The following is an 18016-nucleotide window of genomic DNA, read 5'->3' on the forward strand; positions in this document are numbered from 1 at the left end:
TGATAATGTAATTCTATGTATTGCAGATGTCTCTGCCTGCCCTCTCTGGCTACAGTAAAAGGAGTCACTGCAGATTCAGTCCCCGTTGGAGGAACTGGGGAAGGTGAGAAGGACCAAGTCATTGTTGTAAGTGCATGTGAAAAGTTTCATTTAATTAACAATTGTGTCATATTTTTAGACTGCAGAGGGTTTCCTCCCACCGCTGGCCTGACCTTCTCATGCTGGTTCCAGATCAACAGGTTCAGCTCAGCCTGTGAGTCTCACCCCATACGTTTCCTGTCAGTGGTCCGACACATGTCCCGAAGTGAGCAGCAGTACATCTGCCTGTCCATTTCCCTCTCGGCCTGTGATGGCTGCCTGGTTATCTCCACAGAGGAGGAAGCTTTAACATACCTGGGTAGGCCTAAAACACACCGAGTTATTAAAGAGTTTTCTCAGATTATAAAATCATCAAATTAAAGGTTCATTTACCTTCTTTTTTTAATGCCAGACATGATGGAGCCAGAATTTTCCAGCCCTAATTCTCTGGCAACATCTCTGAGGTTTCGCTGCTCGAGTATGCTCATCCCAGGACAGTGGCATCATTTAGCTGTGGTCTTGGCCAAGGACGTTAAGAAGAGTTGTCTGGCCTCTGCGTATTTAAATGGCAAACCTGTGGGAACTGGAAAGGTTCGTAAGTCAGTCTGTATGCGGTCATATTGTGCATTTTCCATGAAAACAGTTTTGCTATTTCTTCAGATGAGATACATCCGGCCGTTTCCAGGCACATATGTCTCTATGGAGCCAACAGCAGTCACTGATGTGTACGCACTGATCGGTACACCTGCTCTCTGGAAGGAATACGCTGCTTTAGTGTGGAAAGTGGGACCTTCTTACCTGTTTGAGGAGCCTTTAGCCTCCGAGGCTGTGAACGTTATATACTCTCAAGGCACTGCTTACCTCGGCAACTTTCTGTCTGTGTGCAACTCAGGTGATGTTTCTTTTCTTACTGACTCCACCAAAAATTAAACTAAAGCGCACATTTTATTGGAGTTTGAAAATACATATGTATTATATGCATACATATATATTTATTTTTTATACTATTTTATTTAGAACAATATTTTCTTTTCGATTTTTTGGGGATTTAAAAGCTGCATACAGGGAAATGTCAAATAAGTAATACCAATTAATTTCCTTAAAGCAAGTAAATTTGGTGGCTGTAGAAATCTGCTCGGTGAATGAGACATTGTTTTATCACACACTCATTACATTTTAGGTGTCGAGTCTAATCCTGTGCGACTGGTTCCTGAAGAGAGGATCTCATTTGGCATCAATCCAGCAATTTCAACAGTGACAACAGTTGCTCAAATCAGGGATGATTACAACGAGGTGGACTGTCGACTTATTGCTAAAGAGGTAGGTTTTTTCTGTGTTTATCTTCATGAGTCTGATTGCTTTTTAGTATAATTTCTTTTGTCATTCCAGGTGGGAATAACATCACGGGATAATTCTACCCCTGTGTTTCTTGCTCATAACATCAGTCAACAATTAAGTGGCACAGCACGAACCATAGGAGCAGCCCTCGTTGGTCATTTTGGTAGATATATTTGATTAAATGTTTTAATTTTTCACAGAAATTATATTACATCCAAATGTTTTTTTTTTTTTAGGTGTCCGTGCATTTACACCAAGAACTGCCGCCACTGGATTCCTGTGCACCGGTGGACCTGCAGTTATTCTGAGTTTGATTGCAATGGCGCCAGATGATAGCTCCCTTTATGCAGCAGTCAAAGTTCTTCTTTCTGTGCTGGAGACAGACCCAACTATGCAGCAAGAAATGGCACGCATTGATGGCTACAAGGTATGTCAGATTAAATTATCCACACAAGTATCCACCTATGGTTTATTAAATTGTGTTATTTTATTTTAGCTTTTAGCTTTTCTTCTGAAGAGTAAGAGCAACATAGTCAGTAACAGAACCTTACAGCTGGTTCTGTGTCTCTCAGACTCAACAGAGGCAAGCTCCAGGTCAATTTACCAACACACCGTCCTGGCATTCAAGGCTCTCATCTCTGATTTAGAGGTGAGTACGTATCGAGTACCGGGAAAAAATAGGAATGTGTCGTGTGTAATTTAATTTTTTGTAATTTAAACTATTTTTGTTTTAGGTGTGGCAGAGCACCTCTGAAAATCTGGACATTACAGTGCTGAACCACTATTTGAAATCCTTCAGGTAATTTTGTGTGACCATAGCATTACTGTTGCCATAGTACTGTAATTTGCTTTTAACTCACATGGCTCATTACATAACATCCCATCTCTAAAAGAAAGAGCTTTTTGTTCAGAAGTTATGACAGACTTTACTTTGCCCATCATCTACAGTGGCCGTCAGGATCGCAGCTACAGAGTCTTGGGAAATGTCTGTCTGTGTCGGTCACAGTCTGACGAGATTTGCATGACTGAGAATGCATGGATAACTGAATTATATTTATTGTCTTGAAACAGATTATAATTTATATTTCTCTGTCTGTATTTCTCAGCGATGACAACAGGGATGCAGAGACAATGCACAATATTGGTATTTTACCAAAGATGTTGTTTGTGCTCCCCAATCCTGCTATGACGCACTGGAGGGTAGAGGTTATTTCTGCTGTCATCACTTTGCACTTGATCGAATTCTTTAACCCTTTGGACATAAACAGGTAACTGTGACAAAACAAATGTAGAAATATATTTACTTTTCTATGCAATTTAAACACTTTTCTGGTTGTCAAGGATTGGTCTTTTTCTGGTTTCTACACTTCCCCCACAAAGCAATACAACTGAAAGCCTCGGTCTTTTCGACAGCCATCACAGTACGAGTGGTATGTTTTATTACACCATGTTGGGATCGACTGTATGTGTGATTATTTTAGATCTTTTTTTTTCTTTTGCAGCCAAGAGCTCTGGTTCAGTCAGTCATATATATGTTCGAAACCAGATTTTGGGTGCTCTTTGTAATTTCCTCAACTCAGACAAGCTGCAAGAAAAGGAGTGAGTGGGATGTAACTTGTCATTTGGTTGGAGTGTGGATTAACTATTCCACAGCTGATTATGTTTGTGTTGACAGGCGCCAGTTTTTTTTTGAAACACTGGGTAGTGGTTGGTTCCTGCTCTTCCTTCAGTCTCACCTTCACCCTTCAACCATAAAACTCGGTCTTATCCTGCTGAATTACCTCCTGTTGAGTCCCAGTCTCCTGAACATCTTCAGAGAAAAGGTTTCACCTTGCTCTTTCATGGAAGAGCCTTCAACGGCTATGGGTAAACTGATGCACATTTTCTCTGGAGTAATTCCCTAACTTTCACGGCGGTATTTTGAATTCCTAGAAAATCTACGAGCCCGCTCATCTTCACCTGAGTGTCCCAAAACCACTTGTACCGGCTTTGATGTTCTGAAAGAGCTTCTAGTTAACCACTATGGCCTTTCTGAGGTGTATGCGGCCATGGCGGCACTGCTACTTGGAAAGAAGTTAAATGATTCGAAAGAAGATGTGAGATAAACCTATAACATTCATTTATGTGTTACCAAAATTAAAAATGTTGACCAAGCTGTTTTTTTCCTCTATAGCTATCTTTGGATGACATCCTCCAGTCATTTATTGATAGTGAAGAAAACAATCAGGCTGAAGAGCTTTGTGTGGAAGCTGCAATAATACTCCTAGAACTGCTCAAAGCCACCATTCATTCAGTATGTTAACATTTCCTATATTGTGTTTTTCTTTATTGACATATTTTTTTAATGTGACTTTCTGTTGTTGTTGTTGTCCATCAGATATCAGATTCTTCCACCTCAAAGTCTGGTTTTGTGTCAAGTGTGATGCAGTTCTTCTGTCTTCTTCATAACCTGCGACCCAGAGATCCACTGTGGACTTTACCTGAGTTTCTTCACACACTTTCTCGTGCAGTACATCATACACAGGTTTGTCTTAATGCAAGCTTAATGCATATTACTATTTGCAAAGTAAATGAGATTGTTTGCCACTACAGTTGAGTATTTCTCAATTACTTTAGGCCATGGGTGATGAAGATGTAACAGCTCAGCAGCCCCCAACCCATAAGCCAGTTTGTGATTTTATTCGCATTCTTCTAATGGACAGCCTGCTCAATAATTCTGCCAGCAACAGCCATCCTCTTGTGATCCTAATGGAGGTGAATGCAATCTATATTTGACATGTAGCGTGCAGTGGGCAGTATGCTTTAATAGTGCAGTGCATGTGTTTTACCAAAAGATGTCACTCTTCGTTCAGTTACTGAGTAAGGTAATGGTGTCACTGTTATGGGGTTATTAAACAGTCATTTAAGTGAGAATAATGAGTAAAAAATAAGTGAAATTCAGCTGGGATTTTACTGGAACAGAAGAAGAATTCTGCCTAATGAATTATGATGCAAAATATGTCAAGATAACATAAATAGGTTTCGATAGAACAGATAGGAGTGCAGTACTGTCTGAGTTGGTGATAATAGGTAAAATACAACTTGTTTTTTAAGTTAAGAATTATCTTCCAGTTTGCTTTCAACTTGTTTTGACATGTTCATTTGCTTTTGCAGTTCTCTGGAGATTCTCCTGAGCAGTCAGTCTCTTTCCAAACAGAGTTGGCTGAGTTCGTCATTGACATTATATACATGCTTAGTGGTGAGGAGGAAAATGGCACTCATCTTACTTCAAAAGGTACAATTAAAATAGTTTTACATGGATAGAATGCACTAATAGTCTATGATATCAAAATCCCCTTTGTTTTCTAGACCACAATGATCCGAATTCTGCAGGACATTTACTCACCTTAATGGAGAATGTGGTACTTTTCACTAAGACTGTCATACTGAAACTTTATGGTGGGGCGATTATGGGTGACTGCAGGAGTTTGCTTCACTTTCTGGCTGATCAGATTGTAATGGTAGGATCAGTTCTTAACACATAGATTATTATGTTTTTTTAATTCATAAGAACTTTGCGCGTGTGTTTTAGGTCTTGGAAAATGGACGAACGCAGAAAGACAAGATTTTGTCTGAGTTGTATTCCTCCATCAACAGAGTGTTGCTTTTCTTTCTGTCACAACCTGAACATTTGCGGGACAAACAAGTGGTGATCAAAACATTAGAAACAGTGCTGGATCGCTGGGATGTTGTAATGGCCACTTACAATGCAAATGTCAACTTTATCACATGTTTTCTCTATTGTCTACTCATGACACGATCTGGAAGGTTAGAGTGATTCAAACAACATCATTTTGCCTACTCTTCAAACCCCATGGATGGTGTTGTTACTGTTTTTGCCTTGTTTTGTTGTTTTAGATATCCTGAAGGTTTTGAATGTACGTCTGGAAAAGTACACAACAGAAATGCTTCAGCTCAAATATTTCCTACAAAAATCAGACACGATGACAACAAACTCAGAAGCAGCAGTTCTAATTCAGGTATGAAACACAGTGTCATGTATTAATTTTTGACGTCTTCATGTAAATGTGCCCTTACTTGTCCAACGCAGATGATCAAAAACTAGAGTCTCTCGTAGAGGCCTGTTGGTCAAGGCTAATGAAGGAGAGGCAGTATATGCTTGAGGAGAGTTTTAAGACTGAGATTTCAGCCGGAGACACAAGAAATACACAGTCAGTCAACATGACTGAAATTAGCCCTCTGTGGGAAGAGATTGTCCATAAAGGCTGGCAACTGTACACAGGTGAATATGTCGGATACAACATAGATCTACATATTTTATGCAACTGTCAAAACTATGCAATTGTCTTTACAGAGTCTTTGAAGAAGACATTGCTCAGCAGCTCCCACAAAACCTTTGACCGCATTAGTAATGCTGTTTCCTCCGTCTTGAGCAAATTTAGCAAAGAGTCTTCAACTGTTGAGGTAAAGCTTTTTCGGCCACCCAAAGACTGTGTTGTTTTACTGAATTTGTTTAAAATCCTCATGACTTCAGGCCACTTGTCCCAAAGTCACTGCGATGTTTGGGCGATGGGCCTTCCAGCCCTGCGGGGATGTTTGATTATTTCTTTAAATGGATTTGGATTATCACAGCTGATCGCCCCTGAGTGGGCATTGTAATTGATATCTGTTAGGCCTATCCATGGGAACGCTCTCTACAACACACTGTTTGCTGCTGAAGGTTAAGGACACAGTTATTGTTGTTTTCCCCCTGAAACACGTGGCCCACATCATTAGTTCCCCCACAACGCTTAAGACGCTGAGCCATCTGGAGCAGGGAGAGGGGACATATTACTCAGGCACACAGGCATGAAATTACCGCGTCTGTGTGTCTGTCTCACCTCCACAAAGTCTATGTGCGTTTTTGTTTGTGCACATCTTTTGCCCATAGAAATCACGTTGGCAATTATAGTGGTTGCAATCTGATGAAAACATTATTCATTTGATGTTATTCTTTATCATATCAGGCTCTGACAGGCTATCAGAGAGGGTGATGAATCGTTTTTCCGTCTCAGCGGAAGGCAAGATGAGGGAGCTATAGTTGCTTCTTCGTCTTTGCACCATTCTAGTCCATTCTAGTCACTGAAGCTATGAACAGATATGTCCAAAACTTCATCAGCGGGCAGTTCTATGATCTGTCCATTTACTAAGAACCAAGCAGGTCATTAATTAATTTCTGCATCATCAACTTATTTAGACAAGTTTCTTTTTGCCGGCATTAGACTCATGCATTTCTTAAGGGTTCTGAGCCCAATTTCCTCAGTATTGTTTGCTGTTCTGAAGATTGGACTTCTTATCCACTATAGGTGATAAATGGGAATGCATAGTCTGATAGCCTGTCCCCGTCCTAAGTCAAGCTTCAGTGCAAAGCTTTGAGAGATTTATTTCATCACCGAATGCAGTTTTCCATAATCATATCTGTGTCCTCATATTAGAAAGATAATTAACAGCACTAATGATCACGTTAAGTTCATTACACATTCACTGCCAGCCCACAATGAAGTTGACATTATGTTGCCTTATCATCAAAGGTGGCGTATTGTTGGGAAGCCATTAAAATGGAAATGAGTGTGATGTTCTGATGTTAATTGCAGAAGGAAGAGATGAGTTATGTATTTAATGCAGCATTTTAAAAGCCAATGAGGTTCCTATCTGCTAAATGGGGTAATTAATGCTATATATTACTTATGTTTGTCCAAATGAAGGAATGAAATTAGAAAATGATGATGCCGGCTCTCAGTTTATCTGTCGCAAAACAACTGTAGTCCACAAACGTTATTATTACACGATTTTCTTCTTGTAATATTTTGCTAATCTCCCCTCAAATTACGGCTTTATTTAATTCGCTTTTCAACATTTGGATAGACAGTCATTCTGAGCGACCGCTATTATTCTCTGGAATTTACAAGTTTGCAACTTTTTGGACGGCTTTGCAACACACAAGGATACACGTGTTCTTTGTTCCCTGAATAAACAGGAAGACTTTGGAAGGTTGCTGTATATCCATGTTAGAGCCTCAATTGTGTAAAATGATCACATGGCAATTTTTATATATTTTATCGCATTTGCAACTCATTCGCTTTATTTGTTTTAACCTCAAAATTCAGTTCACAGTGGACATTTTTAAAGGAGACTGAAATATGAGCGGCTAAACTAATAAAAGAATGAAATGCATTTCAGAACATGTTTGTAGAAGTCTAGACTACAGGTTGAGCAGGTTTTATAAATGATAAGACCTCATGGCGTCATGAAGGTGTTATGTTTGCAGAGAAAATTGTATTTCCTTAACAATTGCTGCCTTTGCAGTTTGCTTTTTCAGACTATTTAATTTTCTGTTTTGATTTGACTCTGATCAATTGTGCTGCCCTAAATTATGTAAAACCTAATAAAGTCCAAAGCCAAAAGAAGCTATTACAACAGTTTTCAAAGTGAATAACCCAAAAGACTTAACATCTGTAACTAAGACTTGGTTTAAAGGGTTAGTGCATGTTTATTTAGTCAATTTAACAGCTTTTCTGGGTCAGCTGTGAGGATGGACACATGTTGTTTGACTAGTCTCAGAGCGCGCACTACTGCGATGATGGGCTTAATGAAGCAGTTAACACTCCAATACGATCCCGGAGTGTGTGCCCGACATGAGCGCCCTGCAGTGTCTGTACGGCTCGGTTTTGGCTTTTTATTTCTATTTCTGTGGCACACGGAGTAACATTGAACCACAAAGCACCCACATACACACGGCAGCTTTTCCTTCGCTGTTGCCTGGCCCTGTAATATTAATGTTTATGTTAATTAGATCACACAAACAAATGATTACATATCTTGACAGGGTTATTGTAAGACTGTAGCCACTAGCTTATTTTGGTCACTGAATGCAATTTACTACAAACGTAATTATTTGAATGTTTTGTAATTGCATGAGCAAACAACAATGCCATTATAAAAAATAGGATCACTGTGAACACGTGTGTCGTCTTGGCACATATCCTCCTCATTTTATTTACTAAAGTCACATCAAATTTTGTTTTCGTTCCAGGAGTTTTTGGTTTCCATGGAGCAGATTCGACAGAAAGGACAAAAGATGTTTGAAAACATGAGGTTGAACCACATACAGGTTTGTCTCAACTGTTGTGAATAAGTAAGACAGAAGGCATTACATTTACAGAGTCTGTCTTTTGCTGCACAATATATTTCAACATTAGTCTTATTGTCAGCTGATGCAATATCCATGTTACAAGAATCTGAAAATATTGCGGTAATGGTCTTTTTTTAATGTTATGGAAAAGATTTGCTTTGCTTTTTTACTTTTGATTTTCATTCAGCTTGAGTTGTTGTTGTAAATAGTAGGGCTGCGCAATTGGATCAAAATCACACTTTGAATATTTGCAAAAACTGCAGTTATTTAGGCAGTAACTTGTCAATATGATTGAATATTGCAAAAAAAAAAAAAAAAAAAACATTACTTTTACCATTTTGAGATATAAGCAAAGACAAGATTCTCTCACTAAAAGATCAAATTCTATATTATATTTAATTGCTTCATGGCGTTCCTTTTTGGCTTCTATATAAGGCACATATTTTTTTTATGTTCACATTATTTTTCCCTGATGAGATTTTGGGTTAATCTTTGAAATATGACCAAACAACAACAGCCATATTGTGTATAAATTATGAACTGTAGCAATAAATAAATGGCAAACGTGACCGTCTTCTTTGCTCAGGGATGAGGTATTCTGTTTCTGATCCTGTAGTTAAAAACCAGCGAGTGGGAGCGTTTGTCCAGCGAGTGGCTGGATGTGGAGGCTGAATTGTTGAGGGAGAGGGCTATTTTTGGGCCTGGGCCCGGAGTGCTCCTGAGCAGAGACTGGGTACAAGGCGCTGCAGAAGGTCCCAACAGGACTAAACCTCACATTCGTCGAAGAACCCAGAGGAGATCGAACAAGGTATAGCTTTAAAATGCTCCGGTGGTTGCAAAATAATCAAATCATTTAGAAAATCAAAATACTCTTATGATTTTCTGTCAACAGGTGATGCAGCCAGTGTGTCTGGGTTCAGTAAGTGCAGAAGCAGAAGCAGGTACTTGTTTCAGCTTGTGGAAAGATATTATTATGTAGGGCCGAAAGTGTATTCACATTATATTCAGAATCGGAATTTGTATGGTCACATTTATTAAATCACGCTTACTTATTATTATTATTTAGGTTTAAAAATGTGCTCTGCAAACAACAAAATATCTTGTGTGTCTGTTGTTCACACTTGCTCTGAAATGCAAGGTCTCACCAATGAATTTGATTTGAAATAGATCATACGTTTTCAACACATTTGACTTTTTATTCAAACAGAGGCTAAGATCTTGTGTGAAGTTGGAGCTGAAGTGAATGAGACTGTGACAGATGAGGAGCTGACCTTCTTCCCTGTTTTGAATGAAACACCAGCCAGCACAGAGGCTCCCTATGATCTCAGCTCCTGTACGCCCTGTCCCTCCTCAGCAGACTGCTCTTATATCCGCATCATTCTGCAGGAGCTGCCGGATGGAGATAAGGTACTTTGACCGTGTTCTGTCGCAATCACACTTCTGTTTGATGTGTTATAACTTCTTCATAATGGCTTAAGCCTTGCACAGTGCCGCAGCCGCTATTTGAATTATATCTTTCCTCATTGGTGTAATATTTTAATATGGAGGCCCAGTCCAGTTCTTATTCTTCCAATCAGTTAGAAACCAAGATACATGTTGACAGGGACTCTCTTCACTGCGGCAACCAGCAGCGGCTTTTAATGTTTCTGACAGAAGTATTAATAAAAACAGTGGGAGGTGTTACAAGCTGTCTTACATTCGCTTACTAAGTGTCTGATCTGAGCAAGAGCGTCCTGTTGTCTTTCTGTGGTTCAGTGTATGTGTCCTGCTGAGCTTCCTGTCAAATGAACACAGTCATTAGCTGTAAAAAATGCACACGCTCACTCAGCCTAACATGAATACACAGTAACACACAAAGGGAGCTCTGCTCATAATTAGCTTGCCAGCGCCAATAGTGTGATTATGACAGTAATGTGTGTGGGGAGAAATCAATGGTCTGACATTAGGCGCTCAGTCAATAAAAGTCCTTCTTTCCTCCTTCTTCCCATCATCAGCTAAATCACTCTCAGAGTGATAACGGGTATCTGTGTGCTGCACAGTTATGAGATAAAGTCAAGTTTATTGTTTTGTACTCAATCTTCGACCACAATCTATTTAACTAATTTTAGTCGGCAGGATTTGAGCACATATATAGCCTGCCATTAAATCAGACAGTTATAGAGTCCGCTGTGGCTGTAGTCGACGCTCCCTTCTCTTGTATCTTAAATTAAGTTATATGTCGACTGTTATTATCATTGGTGGCATCTTGTTACGTGCGCAGAGGTTCTGATCACTTAGCAGGTCTGCCATTGTGTGCGTGGCAGTGATTAATTTGTCTAATAATGGCCAGCCCTTCCACTCCACCGACTGTGTCTGAGGTGGAGGTCTGATTTGATTAGTATAAATTGTGAGGGGCCCGGAGCTTTGTAAGGGCCCCATATGGTTTTTGGGTGCTGTGTCCCAGGGGTCCGTCAAGGGGGGCCAGCACAGAACCACAGCCAGGTGCACACACTCTGTGTGAAATGAAGGGAGACAATAGAATTAGATTCACATTATCACAATGCAGTTAGCATTAGCTACAACCAGTGCTGAAAGCAGTTTGAGAAGCACCTTTGGGACTTAAGTTACGCAGCTGAAAAGGAGTCTTCCACTGTCCATCAATCAGTCCATATAATGAAGTGTTCAACGCTGCCTATTTAATAATGATTAAAATACGTGATTAAAATGATCAATCACGTAAAGCCTGAAGTGGCTGTGTTGTCATGTCTCTGGAGAGATGTGCTGATGTTTAAGGTCCCTCTCATAGACTCTCATCTAGTATATACTTTATTTTTTAGCACAAGTTTACAATGCCAAATACAGTTATTTAGTCATTACTGTGAGACAAATCATTGGAATTGAACCACTGTCACAATATACAATCTAAGAGCACTCTTGCATTTGATTGAACATACTAGTGCAGCTTTGTGAAATGAAACCTTTTCTAATTTTCAGGTGAAAGCTAAAATGTGCATTGTGACTGTAAGTGGTCTGAAAGTGACAGAAGGAGTCCTGCTGTTTGGACAGGACAGTGTGTACTTGTGTGAAGGTTTCACTTTAAGTTCTAAAGGAGACGTTTGCTGCAGAAACCATCACCCCAGCAGGTAAATCAACAAACAGGACTGAACCATGTGACCATTCAACAGATAAAGCCAAACTGATATTATCTTCTTTCAGTGTGAGAAATTCCTACATTGCATCCATGCTGAGTAAAGATTTCCCAGCGATGAGTTGTAGACGCTTGCCCTTCGAAGATGTAAAGGATGCACGTTTTATGCGATACCTTTTAGAGGTGAGTGTTTATTCATTATTTATTTCTGTGTGTTCTCTATAAAATGTAAATAACCTTTTTTTTTTTCATTCAACCACATATGTGTTTATAAGGACAATGCTTTTGAGATTTTTATGAAAAATGGACATTCTGCATTCTTGGTTTTCCTCAACAAGGATCACGTCAATGCTTATAAGAAGTACTTTATTTTTATGCATTTGCAACATACATAGTGTCTTGAATGTGACCTAATCTATCTCTGTCTGTGAAGGTTGTGCCTGGCAGTGCCGTCTTTAAAAGGCAGAGGTGTGGCTGAGGTTATCGCTAACGCCCGGTAAGTGTTTTGTTTTGTTACAATAAAAAATATGCACAAACAAAACCAAAACAACAACAAAAAGGTAGACACTACACAAGAGCATTTTAGCATTATGTTACATAACATTAGCTGTCATCATCCCCATGAGAAACATAAACATTTCTTTAGTATTTATGTAATCTGTCTGATCCTCCAGTTCTGGTTGACCTTAGCCACAGAGTTTGGTGCGATCAGCCCCGTAAAGGTTCTTGACCGTTTAACTCTTAATGCTTCATCATCATCTTTCACTGTTTTTTTGTCTCCACCGCCGCGTGACCCTCTCAAAGACTTGTGCTGATGTTGGCATTTCTTGAGGCATGTCTTGCATAGATTGTTTTCATGAACTAGATACACGTTGCCTCTCTCTGGCTTCACCGTACTGTCCCCCAGAGAGTACCACACAGGGTTCCTTCTCAGGTTCAGCTTCATCAGGCTGGGGAGATCATTCACAAACTCAGGTAGTGTCTTAAATTGATTGTCAAACAGACCTAACTCCTCCAAGTTTTCCAAGTTTTCCATACATGTAGGGAGAGAATCCAGTTTGTTCATTCCTATGTTGAAAACCTTGAGGAGAGCGAGAGACCCCAGAGTTGACGGCAGAGAACTTATTAGGTTGTTGGAGAGGTTGAGGTTCTCCAAATTTATCAGACCCCCCATTGTCTCTGGGACAACCTCCAGCCTGTTGCTGTGCAGATCCAGCACTTTGAGTGACTGGAAATCTCCAATATCATTTGGAATCTTCTCTATTTGGTTTCTGCTCAGGTCCAGTTCATCTATGTTGCCAAGTTTAAGAATGCATTTAGGGAAAACCACAATTCCCATGTTTGACAGTGTGAGCCTGCGTCGGCCCTCTATGGTAGTTCTTATTGCTTTTTTGGCCATTTTCAGCGTCACCTTTGTCCCTTTGGCTCCTTTTGTTTTGGGCATTGTTCTGAAACAGAAGAAATGCAGGCTCAGTTTAACATTTAGATCAACCTCACTTTATGATTTCTGCCTCGAGAGACTGATTTGCAGTGATTTATCTCATTTTCAGCTCAACACAGGACAAAAAAAATGGCAGTGTCTATGTTGTGTGTAAATATGTGTGTGTAAGGCTGATGAGATTTATTCAGATATAAAGGCCTATGTATGGCCTGGGGCTACAGGGAGAGCATGCTCTCTGAGGAATGAGAGTGTCTCTGTAAATGTGTGAGTCCGCAGCACAGTGCTGGTGCGTGTTCGCCCTGTGTAGCCCATGGGGGTATTTAAGAGCATGACTCTCTAATTAAGGCTAATGCAGGGGAACAATAGAGAGAGGCGACACTGGGTAATACAGCAAAAATAAATGAGAGCTGAACCTTTTCCACCGTTCAACTGATGGAGCCAGCTCTGTTCAAGCATGTCATGAATAGGACGGTCTGAGTGTGCTGATGTACGTATTACACTGTTCTACAGTACTGCGCATGGTTAAAGTCGAACTAGGACTTTGATAAATTGGGGAGTGTTGCTGTGAGATGGGGATCTCTTCTGTCAAAAGGAGCAAGGTGTTTGTCTGGTTGTATCGGTGTTACACCCCAAGGCCCTCTCTCGCCTCATTCATCATCCTCAGGATGAGAGAGGTTATTCACCGCTGCTTGTTCCCATTATAACCTCCTATAGGAAACTATTGCATGAAATTATTGCCTGCAATTAGATAACACATACCAGGGCCAATCTGATGATTGATTTAGTGTACAATAGTAAATAAATTGGCGAAGAGTGTTCGGACACAGAATTTTCTGAAATTATTTTTAAAAAGCATTGATTTAACTCACCTGATTTTGAGCAGATCTTGTGATGTCTGGAAAATCAAATAGATTTCTGCTGGTCTGTTTTTTTGCAGATTTCTCGATGCGGATATCTTCTTAACTCCTACAAATAGATTAAGAATTTAGTCTAGTTTATGTTAAATGTACCTAATGTCACAACACTTAGAGGTCAAGTGTTTTTATGCAGATGTTTTACCATATTTCAGGGTAAATGTTTAGTCATTAAAAAACATCAGTGCCTGACCTTAACCTTGCTATTTTCAACCTGAACACATAATGCAAATATATATATTTTTGGCCCCTAGTTTTGAAACAATTGATTCTCAAAATAAAATAAGAAAAAGATAACGAGAGAAGCAATATTTGTGCTTGAGACTAAATTGAAGAAGAAAAGGTTGCTCCTGTTTTACAATGTTACTAAGCAACGAAGGTGCTTGGCACCCGCACTTTATTGCCACGCTACAAGTTCAGTGGTAAAAAAGACATTTCTTTACGTCTTCCTAATAGAGTGAAATAAACAGGTTTAGACTGAAAAGTTGTCGTCGTATTTGTAGTTCATGTTTTATTTTATTTCAGCATTCACACGATACTTCCCAGAGTTTGCTCTTCCTTATATATCCTCCTACAACACACTTAAATACAAACAGTTGTAAGATAAATTATGGCTAGTGTTGAATAATTAATCTAGGAAGCTGTACTTTCCCAAGTCCCTCAAACATTTTCACAATTTTGACTCTAAACTTTTTTTTTTTGTCCTTTTATAAACAATGAACTTCAGCTAGGCTGTAGACGACCACTCTAATTCTTTGATAAGACTGAAAATGCAGGTTTACTCACAGCCTACAGATGGCATCAGATGTTGCATCTTCTGCTTCCTTTGCTCTAAATTCCCGTCTTGTTCTTAACTGTTCCTACAGCTGTGTACACAGGACTTGAGTTTCCTCCGTGCTCGGTCGTCACTGCTTTAGTGCTCTGTGTGTTAAGTTTAAACAGCGGTTACCGGGCAACAGCAGGAAGAGTCGGGGGAAGTTTGGTTGGTTTCCGGGCGCAAAGTTTTAAATGAATTCTAGACCAGACATTCATGAACTTTTCACACTCTACCATATGGTTTTATTTGGCATTACAAAAATGACGACTGCCAAGACTTACAGTGGACTTAACATGGACTAAACAGAACTAAACCAGCACATCTTCGTTAACCCGGTCTGAACACGATCGGCTACTACATTTAGGAGTCGCTAAATATTTGGTATTTTGTCCAGAGTTCTGCTGAATCAAATGCTGCCATTACAAAAAACTTCGTGCAAATAACATTTTCTCATTTTTTTTCTGAATCTGAAAGGAAGATCATCTCAAAACAGAGATTTTATTAATTTTACCCAAATTGCTGTAATTAATTCCTTCATCTTTATTCCTAACTTACACCTTGATCAAAACAAAGAAATCAATTTAATGATTAAAATAGCTAAACAACATTTAATTAAACTTATAAACAGCACTTAAAACTCCAGGTTATATGTTGCTATGTCACAAAAGCAACTGAACGGTTGTAAAACTCAAAGCATTGACATGTCAGAGTTACCCAGCATTCTTCTAATGATCAGTTGTTATGAAAATTAAGCGGGTACAGCATTTGGAAGGGGTCCTAATGTAAATTTTGAACACCTATTGTTGGTGATGTCCCACTCCCAGCTAAATAATAAATTCTCAACCATGTCAAGTACAAGTATCTGCATGTATTTTGTTGTTCACCATGTACTCAATTTGTTTCCCTTATCAGGAAGGCGCCTGTGGTTGAAAAGACTGCTCTTCTCAAGTGGCAGGTACTTAATTCCAGTTTATATACATTTATTGGTTGTTTACATATTTTATCAAACCTCATTATGACTATAGTGAATTTAACATTGTCAACTCACTTTTTGCAGCGAGGAGAAATGAGCAACTTTGAGTATTTGATGCATCTGAACACTTTGGCGGGAAGAACGTACAATGACTTGATGCAGTATCCAGTGTTCCCATGGATTCTAGCTGACTACGAGTCGGAGGTATCAAATATGTCTCGTATTGTGGACACCGGTTGTTCTATGAAATAATATTAAACTTTCATCCATTCGGTTATGTCCTGTATAGACACTTGATCTGAACAGTCCTGCCACTTTCCGGGAGCTTTCTAAACCAATGGGAGCTCAGACTGAGAAAAGGAAGCAAATGTTCATCCAGAGGTATAAAGAAGTCGGTGGCAGTGAGGGTGAAGGTGAGTCTTTCTTTTACATGACTGTAAATATTTCTGAAGAACTTTCCCACACATTTCAAATTCAAAATATTATGACACAATGTGCTTTTATGATGTATATATTTTATGAATTTTTGTAAGTATAACATCAACCTGCGGGTGGAAATGAGCATTTTTGCTATAACCTGGCACATGACATCTCTTCTCTCTTAGACTAATGTTGTTTGTGCATTGTCCCTGATCACATAAAGTGAAAAAATCTTTTTTGCAGGTGTTAAACCTTGTGTTTGTTTTCAATTTCCCTTTTTGGACAATATACTGTAAAAAAAATCATGTTTATGTTTTAGGAGAAATATCAGCCCGTTGTCATTACTGCACCCACTACTCCTCTGCCATCATCGTCGCCTCTTTCCTCGTCCGAATGGAGCCATTTTCACACACATACCACACACTGCAGGTGAGGCCATATATGCTCTACTGTTGCTAAAATACAAAGCAATAGTTAATTAAATATAATATAATATATATTTTTATCTGACCTCACAAAGTCACGACTGAAGTCAAAAGTGCTATTTTTGACCTGTCTTAGGTTTACAAACACATTGTTGCTCCTTCTCAATATATATGCAAATAACAACAAAAAAATGTGTGCAAAAGAACTCAGTGCAGAAAGCCACAGATGTTTCCCATTTACAATTCAGCATGCAATTTATTACAATAAAAAGGCATGCATATTTGATAGTCTGAATAAAGCAATAAACAGGTTAGCCTGGTGAATTACAGTGCCTTTTTGTCTTGTAAAGCGCATAATGAGTGTGAAGTAATATCCATAACTGGATTTCCATCTCTAACTCATTTTACCAGTATATATGCTATTTCTGTTCATTTGGGTAATTGTTTTAGTTTAAATTGCATTCTCTCTCATGAGAGCTTTATCATGGATTATGAATTTTTACAGAAAAAATAAAATGCCTCTTTCATGTACGAGGACCCATCCTTGCCTGACAATGCTTCATTTTGTCTGTGAACAGGGCGGCTTCGATATCCCAGAGCGCATGTTTTACAGTGTAAGGAAGGAGTGGGACTCTGCCTCCAGAGACAACATGGGTGATGTCCGGGAGCTCATCCCTGAGTTCTACTATTTGCCCGATTTTCTGGTCAATTCCAATCACATTAACCTGGGTTAGTGCAAAAAGGGACTGTCCCCATGGTCAAACGACTGTGATATCAATTATTTCATCAAACAATTAATTGCTGGTAAATGAGAAGCATAATTTAAGTACCTCTCCTTGCTTTTGCACTTGTATAGGCTGTATGGAGGATGGGACCCCTTTGGGAGACGTGGAGCTGCCTCCTTGGGCAAAGGGTGACCCAAAGGAGTTCATTAGAGTCCATCGAGAGGTCAGTGACCTTTAACCCTACCAGTTTTCCTTTACAAATGTCCAATCAGAACAATCATACAATACTACTCTCAAATTATTTCAAGCACATTTATATCGAACACAAGTGGATGCATTGTCAAAATGAATGTGTTCACAGTTGTCCATTCACTGCATGGGATCTCTGGCATTGTCATAGAAACCATTGTTGGACTTTATTTAATCCTATTAGATCATGTTACACCAATTGCATCCAGTATTAACAAAAGCGAAATTCTGTATAATAGTTGACATGTATCTAAGTATAAAAGACCAAGTGAACTGTATAATAGTCCTTTTGACCAGTGTTTGGCCAGCACAGTGCTCTCTTGTCTGCATTTGTCTGT

The 18016-nt window shown here is 39.3% G+C and overlaps 2 protein-coding genes across 2 annotated transcripts in view; one reads left to right on the forward strand and one right to left on the reverse strand.

Moving 5' to 3' along the window:
• Positions 1-18016, forward strand: part of wdfy4 (WDFY family member 4) — a 28499-nt gene that overhangs the window by 5421 nt on the left and 5062 nt on the right. Inside the window, exons 15-51 of the mRNA XM_079559446.1 lie at positions 27-103; positions 179-397; positions 491-669; positions 739-970; positions 1259-1398; positions 1468-1579; positions 1653-1843; positions 1913-2065; positions 2151-2215; positions 2523-2684; positions 2758-2846; positions 2919-3015; positions 3092-3282; positions 3349-3512; positions 3590-3709; positions 3794-3940; positions 4033-4170; positions 4570-4690; positions 4765-4916; positions 4988-5223; positions 5314-5435; positions 5507-5698; positions 5771-5880; positions 8489-8566; positions 9204-9395; positions 9480-9528; positions 9795-9994; positions 11561-11709; positions 11783-11897; positions 11990-12075; positions 12148-12210; positions 15799-15841; positions 15944-16063; positions 16149-16272; positions 16599-16708; positions 17283-17433; positions 17561-17652. Coding sequence (XP_079415572.1) covers positions 27-103; positions 179-397; positions 491-669; positions 739-970; positions 1259-1398; positions 1468-1579; positions 1653-1843; positions 1913-2065; positions 2151-2215; positions 2523-2684; positions 2758-2846; positions 2919-3015; positions 3092-3282; positions 3349-3512; positions 3590-3709; positions 3794-3940; positions 4033-4170; positions 4570-4690; positions 4765-4916; positions 4988-5223; positions 5314-5435; positions 5507-5698; positions 5771-5880; positions 8489-8566; positions 9204-9395; positions 9480-9528; positions 9795-9994; positions 11561-11709; positions 11783-11897; positions 11990-12075; positions 12148-12210; positions 15799-15841; positions 15944-16063; positions 16149-16272; positions 16599-16708; positions 17283-17433; positions 17561-17652 — 4981 coding nt within the window. The remainder of the gene's footprint in view (positions 1-26; positions 104-178; positions 398-490; positions 670-738; positions 971-1258; positions 1399-1467; positions 1580-1652; positions 1844-1912; positions 2066-2150; positions 2216-2522; positions 2685-2757; positions 2847-2918; positions 3016-3091; positions 3283-3348; positions 3513-3589; positions 3710-3793; positions 3941-4032; positions 4171-4569; positions 4691-4764; positions 4917-4987; positions 5224-5313; positions 5436-5506; positions 5699-5770; positions 5881-8488; positions 8567-9203; positions 9396-9479; positions 9529-9794; positions 9995-11560; positions 11710-11782; positions 11898-11989; positions 12076-12147; positions 12211-15798; positions 15842-15943; positions 16064-16148; positions 16273-16598; positions 16709-17282; positions 17434-17560; positions 17653-18016) is intronic.
• Positions 12252-15060, reverse strand: lrrc18a (leucine rich repeat containing 18a). The gene is made up of 3 exons (XM_079559447.1): positions 14856-15060; positions 14025-14121; positions 12252-13162 (listed from the first exon to the last, which is right to left on the reverse strand). The coding sequence occupies exon 3, from the start codon at positions 13156-13158 to the stop codon at positions 12364-12366; it is 795 nt and encodes a 264-aa protein (XP_079415573.1). The 5' UTR covers positions 13159-13162; positions 14025-14121; positions 14856-15060; the 3' UTR covers positions 12252-12363.

The sequence above is a fragment of the Gobius niger genome (assembly GCF_951799975.1).
Source record: "Gobius niger genome assembly, chromosome: 7".
Classification (NCBI taxonomy): domain Eukaryota; kingdom Metazoa; phylum Chordata; class Actinopteri; order Gobiiformes; family Gobiidae; genus Gobius; species Gobius niger.